This window comes from Poromitra crassiceps (genome assembly GCF_964638095.1).
Source record: "Poromitra crassiceps genome assembly, chromosome: 13".
NCBI classification, from domain to species: Eukaryota; Metazoa; Chordata; class Actinopteri; order Beryciformes; family Melamphaidae; genus Poromitra; species Poromitra crassiceps.
Genome location: NC_139644.1, coordinates 16913989 through 16926641, shown reverse-complemented (window position 1 = coordinate 16926641; position 12653 = coordinate 16913989). Strand labels below are relative to the sequence as shown.

The window sequence follows — 12653 nt, the reverse complement described above, 5'->3', positions numbered from 1 at the left end:
GCATTCATGAACTTTGTTTCTGCTGTGAAGTAAAAGACATCCTGAACTTCTTTAGATCAAAGGCAGAATCCTATTTCAATAATCCGCTGCAGTGTCAAGCTTCTCCGAGGGAAAATAACTGCAGAAAGGCTTAGTGTCACGTTACCCCAGTATTGTATGCTTTAAACAGATAACAGAATGGGCAAATGTATAACCCTACCATGGCCTTTACAACGTTTGTGTTGTTGTGAATCATTGAACTTGAAATATGTTTTATACCTTATGACTCAAACAACAACTCATACTGTACATGGCTGTTTAATTTGTGCTGAGTGAAGAAAAAAAACTGTGTTAAAAACACTGCTAGGACTAGTAGGGACAATGACAAGAAGACAAAAGTGTGTAACAGTCACCACCTAGTGGAATTTCAGGCAATGAGATCATTTGATATTATTATCCTCATCTCATAGGCTTCGTTGGCTGATTGCTTTGTTGATTGATCTTGCTGCAATAAATCACATGTAAAGCACATGTTTGCATACATAATGGAAAATAATTTACTGCAAATAAATATGAGTAAATAACACTAGCATCCTGATGTACTGTAGCATTGGGCTATACTGTCTTCCCTTTGACCAGCATTGTGACTACACAGCAAAAGGGCCTGGTGCAAAAAGTAATTGTGGCTCGCTTCTTAGAACCACCAGTAATTTGTCTGTGCTGTTATTCAGATTGAAATAACTGCTGTTATTCAGATTGAATTAACTGCTGTTATTCAGATTGAAATAAGGGCTGCTTGCTTGCAGAGATGAGACTCTGAGAGTTCAGTGAGCAGCCTAATGATCCCACATTAACGGCTTCATTGCTCATTTGCGCTGGTTTCGGATGGTCGTTTGCTTAATCTTCTAAACGAGCACTTTGGACTTTTTAATTTCCCACATTTGTAACAAAATGTAGGAGATAAGTGGAATTAGAAGGCAGACAGAAGCCATTTGATGGGCTCTTCCCCGGAGCTGCAGACGAAAGCAAATACTTGCACACTGCTGCTGTCCAATAATGACCATCCCTGCACCTTCCTCAAATCTCCAATCTCCAATTATTTTACAGGAACTTGTCTCAAATCAGAGCTTTGCTTTGGATTACATTGCGCTATTGTGCCACCACTGCGGGCTGAACAGCTGATGGGAGTATCTGTCTGCTTCCCAGAGCAGGTATTACTTGCAGAACTCTGAATTAAATCAACATAAAAACATGTGCGAGCATTATTTTCATGATGAGAGTGTTCTGTTGTGTGGTAAGTCAGACATTAAGATAAGTAAGTTGGTGGTGAGAATCTGAGAATTCATAGGCTGAAAGACAGCTCTCTGTCTTCTCCGAGAAACTCCACAATCCTGTGTAGTAGCTGATGAGGAAAACTGCTTGCTTTTTGTATTCATTTTTTTCTGTTATTCCTTGGAATGCTGTTGAGACCATATTTTTCTCAACCACATTTAACGATACCCCTTGATGTCCGCTGAAACATTTACTGCCTGTAGTCTACATGGTGCCAAGTTTCCAGCATTTTGATTGGCTGTGGTCCTCAGGTTGTTGGCAGGTGGAGCCATCTTCAGTTATGCATCTTTGTTTATAGTTTGGATGCCAGAAAATTTATGGACGTACCTCTTAGAAAAGCTATTTGACCATATTTAATAAGCACACATATTGTAGAATCTAATTTCAAATCACAATTTATTCAGTAGAAAGTTTAAAAGATAAAATTGGTCACTTTGACTTGTAAACTTTGCATCAGATAGTCACCACATGTGCTTTAATTTGAATTCTTTAGCTTGACAATGCATAACTGTGATGTGATTGGATATTTCAACAGCACACTGTAGTGCTTCCCTCAGGTGAATGATGGAGCATTCAATTATATCCCAGCTCCACCCAGTGGTTCAGTTTAACTACTACAACAAGCCGGATGTAAGTACTGCACGTCAGAATTGTAACATGGAATACTCTGTCCGTCCCACAGTTAAGTGCACACTCAGCATTGGTCCAGAACAAGAGGACTGGCGAAATGCTGGGTCTGTGCTGCACTGTGGGCCAACTAGGCTATATGCCATCAGTCTGGGAGTCTGGTTTTTGTGGTCCATTCTGCCAAGTGGGCTAGAGACCACCCCTAGGAAGTAGTATGCACCGAATTGGGAGTTCAGCACAATTTCTTTCAAAAAGGTTTATTTAGAAGAATACTGACAAAAAAAATGCAAAGTTGTGTTTGTACAAAGCAATCACAGGACACGAGACACTTGCTAACAATGTTAAAATGGCACACAAAATAGGCTATACATTTCAAGAATAGTAGATAAAAAAGCACCATTTTTTCAAAACTAGAATAGAAAATGCAAAAAACATTTCTATTTGGCATATCAAGTACATTGATAATTCAGAAAACGTCATTCCTTCAACCTCATCATTTAACACTTCTTATTTTGATTTCTGAGGGTTTTTCTCATTTCCTTCAAAAAATAACACGGATATTCCAAATAAAGGCACATTGACAAGGTGTTTGACAACCAAAAAAAAAAAAGACGAAAACACAATAAAGGCGTGATACTTTGGCTGCTGAAGTGATAGCTCTTTGGCACAGCTGTATGAACTGTGATAGAGACACGAGCTCTATCGCATAAATGAGCATGACAACGTAACTTGACAACACTATGTACAAAAAGTTATGTAAAAATGTTATAAATATGTCTAAAAACCACAGACACTATGTACATCTTTGGACTGAAGCAAGGCAGGATTACTCGTCTTTGTTATCACACATGATGGATATGTGGACGTAAAGTAGGGTGCCACTATGCAACAAAAGTCAACACGTCACCTGCATATTTCTAAGCACATTTTGGAGACACGGGAAAATGCTGTCAAATGACGGTTTGAAACTCAGGACGTAATTCTTTTTTCAAGTGGTGACAAAATTGAAATCGAGCAACAACAAAAAACGGATGTCTCCAGCAGTGACGGGTGTCTCCATGTTGTGTTTATCACTATCAAAGTGACGCGTGCACCTTTGTTGCGTTGTTGGGAGGCCAGTCTCTGGTCTGTGGGCAGTAGGCACAGTGCGGTGTGGTGGTCAGGGGTCGCCTCGCATCCCCCTCCTCGTTTCGTCCTCTCCTCCCTCTCGCCTCTCATTCCCGCTTCCTCAGGACGATATAAATGAGGCCGCTGATGAGACTGAGGGGGAACGCCACCCAGGCCAACACGTAGGCGTAGCCGAAAGCCGCGCCCGGGTCCCCATCTGGACTCATCACCGTGTAGATGATGGCCCCGCACATCACAAACAGACCTGGAGAGGAGAGGAGTGGAGAGAAGATGGGATGGGGAAAGACAGTGGGAAAGAGATGGTGTTAAAAGGAGAGTTTGTCTTAATGACCATTTGATTGGTGGACTTTAAGTGACAGTTAATGACATCATAACTCTCTGACAGTAACGGCGCGTTGGCTGCCGGCGCCTCCCCCACATCTGCTCAGGGCGTGACCCTGCTGTCAGCGTGCGATGAAGTCATATACTCACTGGACAAGATCTGGAAGACGGCGGTGAAGAAGAAGCGTCCGCCCTTGACCATTTTGAATAGCTGGTACACAAAGGCGATGAGCGAGAAGAAGCAGAAGAGCACGGACAGGACCATGAGGGCCTGCACAGCTTGGATCCAGTCTAGAAGTCACACAGAAACAAGTTGGGTTTATATTGAAGGAAAGCACGGAATAGCACAGTACAACACTATTTCAGCAAGGCACAATGCGTCAAATAGTTTGCGAGGAGAGGTTGACAGATGCGGACTAACCGTCATCGCTGGCTGGTCTGCAGTGGTAGCCTCCATTAGTTGTGAGGCAGTTGTACCACAGATCTAAGCTCCTACCCCCACCTACAGTCCAGGCCTTGTAAACACAACAACACACAACCATAATACATCTGGAGCAGCCAAAGTGCAATGATAGCTAACGGGGAGAGGTAACAATCTGACGACAAAAAAGCAGCTATACGCTATTATTTATTCACATTTCAAATTTAAAAGTGGATTGAAAATGGTAACGTTAAAACAAGACTTACATTGGCAGCTGTCGACACAAAGAGAAGAACCAGGATGATAAGGTGCAATACAAGCACTCCGAGAAGAATGAGCAGCATTTTCAAGTAGATCTGCAGAGACACACAGGAGACACAACAGCTGCAGTCAAGCAACCAGACTGTAAAAAGGCCCAGTCAGATGTGCAGCTGCTGAACACGAGCTCATCGCGACGCCAGGTGGCGCTGTTTCCTCGCTGCTGCACCAACCACAATGTTTACTTCATTTTTGGGGGAAAAGTATCCCCTTACATTCAAACGTGAAAAGCATGAAGGGAGGACTATAATGTCTTCCTGATGGACCTGAACTGTTACACGTTGAGCTTTAAACCAGGCTGCATGAATGAAACTGAATCAATTCTCATCTTGATTTTCAAAGAGGGAACTTTTATGAGTAAAACTGAGTTAATTAAATCTCATTAAGTGCATCAGTTATTCATCGTTGCGTAATAAGTGGAAAATGTAGCCTATGGGGGCAGGCCAGGCTACATCATTCACAAGTCACGCAAATACTCAGATGAGTCAGAATAACTAATGATTCATGAGGAATCAATGCACGCTGCTCGAAAACAACTCAGCCCATCTGCATGGAAAACATTCCAGCGTAATGCCGCCATGCATGAGCCAGAGCTATAATCAGCAGCACATCTCTCAAACGCATCTAAACATACCGCGATGATAAACGACCGATTCAATCAATTAAAACGGCAAACGGTATATCCTAGTAGCATTTTCACGCCTGAGCGAGACGGCTATAAATAAATCCAAAAGTCGATAGCAAAGTCCAGGGGAGAAGTCCTATGAGTGTAGAAAAGGTCAATAAAAAACAAACGGCTCACTGAGTAAAACAAAAGAGGGGAAAAGGCGCTCCGCAAAATAGTCCAACTTACAAAAAGGGAGCGCTTTTGTTTCCGTGGAAAAGCAGTGCTGCAGTGCTGAGAGTGGAGTGGCTGCGCTGTAGACGCGTTCTCTTTAGCGACTCTTCCAGATGTGGCACACACACCCCAGCCGGACTCTTTCTGAGAGCCTGAACACCGCCCTGTGTAGGCCCTGCACGTCACCACGGGCAGCTCCCAAAACTTTTTCCTTTTTTTCTGTGTGTGCCTGCTGTGGTAGCCTATCCCATGAATTTACTAGAATCCAAATGATAGAATGGAGAATTGATAATATAGTAATACACTTTTTTTCTTTATTCTATTTTCCCCACAAACCAAAACAATCTTAATTAGATTATTTAAAGTATCTGCCCTTTGCCTTGATGGAAAGGCAAATGCTTTGGAAATAGATTAATTATCACCTTCACTATTTGTCTTAAAAACTAATGTCAAGCATTTAAGCATAAACCTTGAGAATCTAAAGGTTTATTGAAATTACTTTGTCTAAAGTTTAGATCAAAATGGCTTGATAATGGTTTGACACTCAATCAGATAGGCCCAAACATTGGAAGCCTTGAAAATGTTTTTTCTTATGGGTGCACAATTGCTTCATATACATTCCTGCAATATCCCTATAAGGACTTTATATAGTTATAGCCTATATAAGTGTATAGTTTGTCTATGGTACTCAATAGTGAGTTTATAGTTATCCTACTTTATGATTTCTTTTATGTTTTATATCCGGTGTTAGCCCATAATATATCATATTCATGTAATATTAATATAGGATATTAAATATATTATTGTTTATTATTGTTGTGATATTTGTATGGACTTCTAAAATTGATCGTAGGAGGCCTATACGGACACAATGCTTTGAGACAGTTGAGATGACAGTCTGCAGCTCTATATCATCAGGGTGCAGGGAAGATCTGTATAATGAGTGTAGATAGCTTGTGGGCCACACCTTAAAGCCTAACATCTTGAGCTATAGCCTAGCATGAGGATCTCTTTGCTTTGTTCCAGATGGTTGAACGTGGCTGTGCAACCCTATTGACCCCCATTGACTGCATGAACTGAGCTCTGTAAAACACATGTGTCCAGTGGTGTTCCAGGCAGCATCCACACATCCATCCGTGTGTGTGTGTGTGTGTGTGTGTGTGTGTGTGTGTGTGTGTGTGTGTGTGTGTGTGTGTGTGTGTGTGTGTGTGTGTGTGTGTGTGTGTGTGTGTGTGTGTGTGTGTGCGTGCGTGCGTGCGTGCGTGCGTGCGTGCGTGTGAGCAGCCCAGCCCTCTGGAGGCCCCGCGGTATGCCCAGAATGCCGGTGTGTGTGAAGCAGGCCTTCTGTTTACTCCTGCGTCTGGGGAGTGTGTGCATGGGAGATTTCATCCAATGCCAAAGGGAGTTTACGCAGCGGCCGATCTGCTAAATGGATGGAGCGCCTGGGATCTCCGAGCGTACCAGGCTCCGGGGATGGGTGACCGTGATGGAGCGGGCGGTCGCCGCGCACCGCAGTCTGCCTGCCGCGCGCGCTCTTCATCCCTCACTGCGGTCTCAGGCCATTGCATCACAAGTGACAAAGCTGTAAAAACTACAAGCAAAATATAAACAACGCCAATGACAACAGTGACAAAACAACAGCCACACAAGTCTGAAGACATCGTGATGCAGTGGTGGTGGTGGTGGTGGTGCACTGGTGCAGTAAGGGCACGCAACTCTGTGGTCAGGGCACAGGGATCCCTCCCCTCTCCCTCTCTCTCTCTCTCTCCCTCCCTCTCTCCATCCCTCTTTCTCTCCCTCCCTCCCTCTCTCTCTCCCTCCCTCTCTCTCTCCATCCCTCTCTCCCTCCCTCTCTCTCTCCCTCCCTCTCTCTCCATCTCTCTCTCTCTCCCTCCCTCTCTCTCTCTCTCTCTCCTGCCCTCTCATGCATTGCTGCCTCCCATCTTGGCTCATCAGGTGGATTCCTGTGGTCTGTGTTTGTAAACACGCAAGGGGAGGAACTGCGGCCTGGCTGTGGGATGCTGAGCAAGGCACTGCTTTTACGGGCAGGGATGGGGCCGTGAGGGGGGCAGGGCTGGGGGTGAGGGGGGCAGGGGTGAGGGGCAGGGCTGGGGCTGTGAGGGGGGGCAGGGGTGAGGGGGGCAGGTATAGGCATGAGGGGGCAGGGCTAGGGGTGAGGGGGGCAGGTATAGGCATGAGGGGGGCAGGTATAGGCATGAGGGGGGGCAGGTATAGGCATGAGGGGGCAGGGCTAGGGGTGAGGGGGGCAGGTATAGGCATGAGGGGGCAGGGCTGGGGGTGAGGGGGGCAGGTATAGACATGAGGGGGCAGGGATGGGGGTGAAGGGCAGGGCTGGGGGTGAGGGGGTAGGGCTGGGGGTGAGGGGCAGCATAGCTGAGGGTGAGGGTTGGGGCGGGCTCTTTGAAAAGTCAGCCGAGCGCTCTCAGCTGTATGTGATGCTGTGGATGAAGATGTAACGGGTGCAGTGGAGTGAGTGGTCAGCAGCAGGGTGTGAAGTCCAACCTGCCCAGCTGGAGCAGGTGTGAGGAGAGGCTATAAAATGTCCCGGTGGTCTGACAACATTCACACACAATCCTGTGCTGTTACTCACTAACTAGAAATATACATAGAATGTTTTCCTGGTGGTGCATAAAGGCACATTCACATCTAGAATGATAAAAAATAATTGTAACGATACATTGTTGCTCAAGCATTCACACAAGGGGCCGCAGGTTCGAGCCGGCTTGGTCTGGCGTCCATACAGGCATCATTGAAGCCGGATTAAGGGTATGTGTCATGGTCGCTGCACTAATGCCTCCTCTGGTCGGTCGGGGCGCCTGTTTAGGGGGAGGGGAACTGGGGGAATAGCATGATCCTCCCACATGCTATGTCCTCCCGGTGAAACTCCTCGCTGTCAGATGAAAAGAAGCGGCTGGTGACTGTGATGTATCGGAGGAAGCATGTGCTAGTCTACGGCTCTCCCCAGATTGGCAGAAGGGGTGGAGCAACAACTGGGACAGCAGGGGGAATTGGCCAAGTACGGGGGAAACAGGAGGGGAGTGGGGGATCTGAAAAAACTTGATTAAAAGGGGTGGGGGCATTCACAGGTCACACTACAACCAAACCTGTGACAAAGTTCCTCACGAAGCCATCACTGCAGTGAGCTACCAAGTCCTCCCGCCCGTTCTCTCTGAGAACTTCACTTTGATTGGTCAAAAATGTTTTATTGTTGTTTCTGCATCCAGAAAGAAAAAGAAAAACTTGGCCTAAGATCAAACCAAAACCATAGTTATAGAGGTTTGGGTGGTTTTGTAGCCTAGTCATTGTTCTAAATGTGAATGGGAGTTATCCTTGAAGTGGGAGCACAGACGTTCTATTTAGAATGATTTAAATGCGTCCATGGTTCTAGTTATCTTTATTGTTATCATTCTCGATGTGTTGGGGCCTTGATGTTTGTTAAAAAAAAACATGTAAAGGGAAGAAGATGGGAAAGAGTCAACAGCAGTGCAATCAAAAACCTATTTATTGATATTACTAAAAGCAATGCACATGTGGCTTCTTTTGATGACTCATTGTTACCAGTTATTGTTTGAAGTTTATAGTCTATAACTTAAATATTCCAACATGCTGGAAGGGCATTCTTTGCCAAAAGCCCCAGTGATTATGAGGACGCTCGAAAAAGATGGCCTTTTCTCATTTTGCCCTGCAGAATATTAGTGTCAATCTCTTTGACTGATGACTTGCTGTCGGTGACAAGTCAACCATTCCCCTGAAGAGTTAAGGCCTCTCTGATGACTGATAGCACTGGAAAGCACCCAAACACACTCTGCCATTTCCCCTCCAACCCATTGAAATGAAAGCACCAAAACTCCTCTTCTTTTCAGAGTGAAGAATTACAAAGCCAACAGCCCGGAGCTGCTCTCTCCATTGACAACTCACAGCCAGTGTGGTGACGTTGGAGATGAAATTTCATTACGACTGACACGCCCTGCTTCACAGAGGAATCCATGAGGACACAGACAGCAGAGGCGCAGAGAAGGAAATGGCTAGCATACTGCTTTACGCTCCATATGGCCTATCTGAGCATGTGCAGTAGAAGGCAGTGCCCCGCTGCATTGAATATCATGGCAGACGTGCACTATATCTTCACAAGCACATTATTGATTTGTTCCTAGATTTTTATTTCAAGCAACAAATTTATAATACACCTTATGTCACATTGCAGTGTGTGTGTGTGTGTGTGTGTGCACGTGCGGTGGATGTGTGTGTGCGTGCGTGTGTGTGTTCTGGCACAGCTATCCTCACTTTCTCACACACCTTCAACGGGCTGTTTGGAGGTTAAGGTAAGGGTTAGGCTTAATATTGAGAATGTCAGTCTTAAACAAAAGCAAAATCACTGGGTTCGCATCAGGGCTTGTTACAGTCAAGAGGACGCTTGTATCAGAGTGAAAGCGTTTTGCTGGAGCAGTCTGCCGTGTCGTGGTGTGACTCAGACTCAGCTCAGGCCTAGCCCTGCTAAACCACACGGAGCTCCAGCAGTGGGCGTGGCCTATAGTGACTGTTTTTGGACCGCTCCAGCTCCGGTATGCAGGAAAGGGACCCAGGGACGGGTCAGGAGGCGATGAGGGAATAGGGTTTTGATTGATTTTGGACAGGAGCCTGGCCTGGCTGGAGGAGGACGTCTTAGCTGGACAGGCAGTTTGACTCGTGGGGATATTGGAGAGATGGAGGAACGCCCTGGTGCTCCCTCACCTCTGGAAGCCATTGCTAAAAGAAAAGGAAACACTCCAGCTCTGAAGTCACCCTGGTCAAATGTCACCAGGAGTAGCTTACTACACCCATTAGGCGTGTCCAGAAAGAAACTCTTATGTCATCAGAACATCTGTGAGTCCCCGAAGCTGGGAAACCTTGCAATCTACGTCAAGTATTGCGAAGGCACCACGTCCAGGAACTGAATAGCTCTCACAGAACTTCATACTTGTGTTATAGCTTGGCTTAGTTTGGCTCATTTCTGTTGTGGTTTGGTGTGCAATCAGAATGCAGTATCAAATGTCTCGTTGGAGACCAGAAGCCTTTTCTTTCCATTGACAGCGACATTCTTCTCGCTGGGATGTTCTCCGCTTCCCAGGATGTCCATAGCTCCTTCCTCGTGGTGCCCGGTCCTCTGGGGCAGAACGGGCCTCAACTGTGGTGTCCTGAGTGTTTGTGTTTCGCCACTTAGTGACTATCAGATAACAGACCACAGAGCAGGCAGGAGGGGCCCAGGGAGGAGCAGGGGAGGACCCAGCCCTGACTACGGCTACAGGCTCACACACTTGGCGAGGCCGTGTTAAAGGTCTGTTCACACACAATGACACTGATATACTGGAATGCCTGATGCTGACACGTACCAGGCACTCACACTACACACACACCATATGTAGTGTACATGCTTGCACACAACGCACGTGCACACACACACACACACACACACACGTACGTACGTACATAGATAGACATACACACGTTCACTGGCTTCAGATGCTTTAAATACGCCCAGCCTTCACATTCCAAAGCCTTCTGTCCACAACTTATCTTTAAATGGTCGGTCGAAAACTCCTCGGCTGTGTGTGGGCAAGAGCAAAAATAACACGCAGGTCTATGTTCAAGCACCAAGCAGGCTCACGTTAAAGCTACGCTGTGCTGCATGCCCCATCGCACCTCTCCCACCTTCAAACTCTCAAGCTCCAAAGCGGACCGTGACCAAGCTGAAGATCCCCATTGGCGCGGAAGGGAAATCAGATAAAGCAGGCCCGAGATATTTGAGAGGGGAGCGCGCCTTGGCTTCTCTCTCCCTTTAGACCTGGGCCTGCCTCTCTCCTGGGCCTGCCTCTCTCCTGGGCCTGCCCCTCTCTGAGAAGCAACAACAACCAAATAAATCACGGGCGTACGCCATGACGAACTCCAGATTGTGGCACCCCAGTGATCCTAAACATGTGCTAATCATTAGCTCCTGGCTTCCTGTTGGAGTCGATGTCATCGGCAGACACATCCCAATAGGCAAGACCACGCAGACAAACTGTTGCTTGGAGACTCTGGGCGACGAAGGCCTCGGGGGGCTTGGAATGAAGCAATCAAAAGCTATGAAAGAATCCCAATCTGCTATTTCTACACAGGCCCCGTTATCTACGAGTAAATATCTCAACTGATTCAGACACGTTCACGCTTGTAAATTCAGGTACATGGTCATTGGTAAATTTGTGTAATTTTTTTCTGAAAAACATTGAGTCACGTTGCGGTGCTTTGAGATGTGCCGCTAAAAATCCCCTGCATTTCTACCTGCACAAAGACAAAAATTCTCATCTGCTTGTTATCAGTTTTTCTCATAACTCCCTCCAGCAATGCTATCTTCTCCAAGCAGTGTACGCATGCTCCTTTGACATCTAACAGTGCAACACTTCCTTCACAAGCACCCGGCCAAGGAAGGTGTTGTGCCAGCAAATATTTTGTTTCTTCAGGCGTTGCCAACTCCTTGTAGTTGTTGTAGGTGTACCTGGGGGGAACAAGGAACCGAATAGGACTGGCTATTACTGCGTTAGTCTAGACATTCATTTGTGATAGTTTCCCTTGGACAACTGCTCCTGGGGGTCAAAGGCCAAAACAAACACCTAGCAGCAAGCTCGTTTACTTTCTGAGGAAAGATACATGGTTAGTGCTGGCAGCTCTGATAGCGATGGGAGGCCCACCCTGAGGTCGTCGGGAGGTCTTTACACATGGTTACACTTGTCCATGAATCTGAGCAGCGTTTGTATGAAACAGCTGGAAGGTGTGGTCCACACATATTAGCCTCGTGATAGGGCCGCTATAGCTAGCTAAGGGGCTGCTGCTGCTGTTGTGTGAGAGGAAGGAAAAGTGAAAAGAATACAATCGTGCATAAGCATGCTGCTCAACAGGCTGTAGTTGTATCTGTCTCTAGATCAGATCTATTGCTTGACATCATTGAGTCACCCAGTCGCTGAAACTCGACACCGGGAGGCAGACAGAGTCTGGTGTCTTGGGATTCCTCATTGGTGTTTGTAGAGGAAGATGGCTGGTCAAACTGGTTTGTGTTTTGGATCGTGGATACACACAGGATAGCTAGCCTGGCCAAGGGAAGCTGTGGTTAAACAGCAGAGCCTGGTTTGGAGCAGTGAATCTGTGTTGTGTGTGTGCTCATCCGTCGACTCTGGTCTGGACTGCCGCCCGGAGCAGCCACTCACACAACAGCCACGCCGCACCCACTGACAGCTCCTCTCATGGCAGAGTGGAGGAGGGGAGGAGGGGAGGGGAGGGTCCTCCTGTGGCAGAGTGGAGGAGGGCAGGCTTGATTGATACAGTCTGACAGATTCACGATACACACCGGCATGTGTTATGAATCCACACACGCATGATACACACACGCACACGCAAAACACACGCATGCACAAAGTCACAGCCAAACCCTAACCCAAGTGGAATTACTGGACTTGTAAGAACCTTCCATTACAGTCATTCATTTCCCTAACCCCAAGACCTAACCTGCCCAGCCTAAACCCTTAGAGTAATACACTGACACATTTACACATAAATGACAGTTTTGCTATACTCTCTTTTGCCAAATTATACAACACAATAGTGATTTAACCCAATTCATGATAGCTTTTAAATTAGCTGCTACAATGTTCTAAGTGT

At 46.4% G+C, this 12653-nt stretch overlaps 1 protein-coding gene across 1 annotated transcript; it reads right to left on the bottom strand.

Annotated features, from left to right (window-relative positions):
- Positions 1 to 2179: 2179 nt before the first annotated feature.
- pmp22a (peripheral myelin protein 22a) lies at positions 2180 to 5088 on the bottom strand. The gene is made up of 5 exons (XM_083649457.1): positions 4980 to 5088; positions 4075 to 4164; positions 3809 to 3902; positions 3538 to 3678; positions 2180 to 3310 (listed from the first exon to the last, which is right to left on the bottom strand). The coding sequence occupies exons 2-5, from the start codon at positions 4150 to 4152 to the stop codon at positions 3153 to 3155; spliced, it is 471 nt and encodes a 156-aa protein (XP_083505583.1). The 5' UTR covers positions 4153 to 4164; positions 4980 to 5088; the 3' UTR covers positions 2180 to 3152.
- Between the last annotated feature and the right edge of the window lie 7565 nt (positions 5089 to 12653).

Coding starts and splice junctions, on each gene's coding strand:
- pmp22a (XM_083649457.1), bottom strand. CDS start 4,152: ATGCTGCTCATTCTTCTCGGAGTGCTTGTATTGCACCTTATCATCCTG. Junction 3,679..3,808: donor CAGACCAGCCAGCGATGACG/GTTAGTCCGCAT, acceptor TGTGACTTCTAG/ACTGGATCCAAGCTGTGCAG. Junction 3,311..3,537: donor CGTCTTCCAGATCTTGTCCA/GTGAGTATATGA, acceptor TCTCCTCTCCAG/GTCTGTTTGTGATGTGCGGG.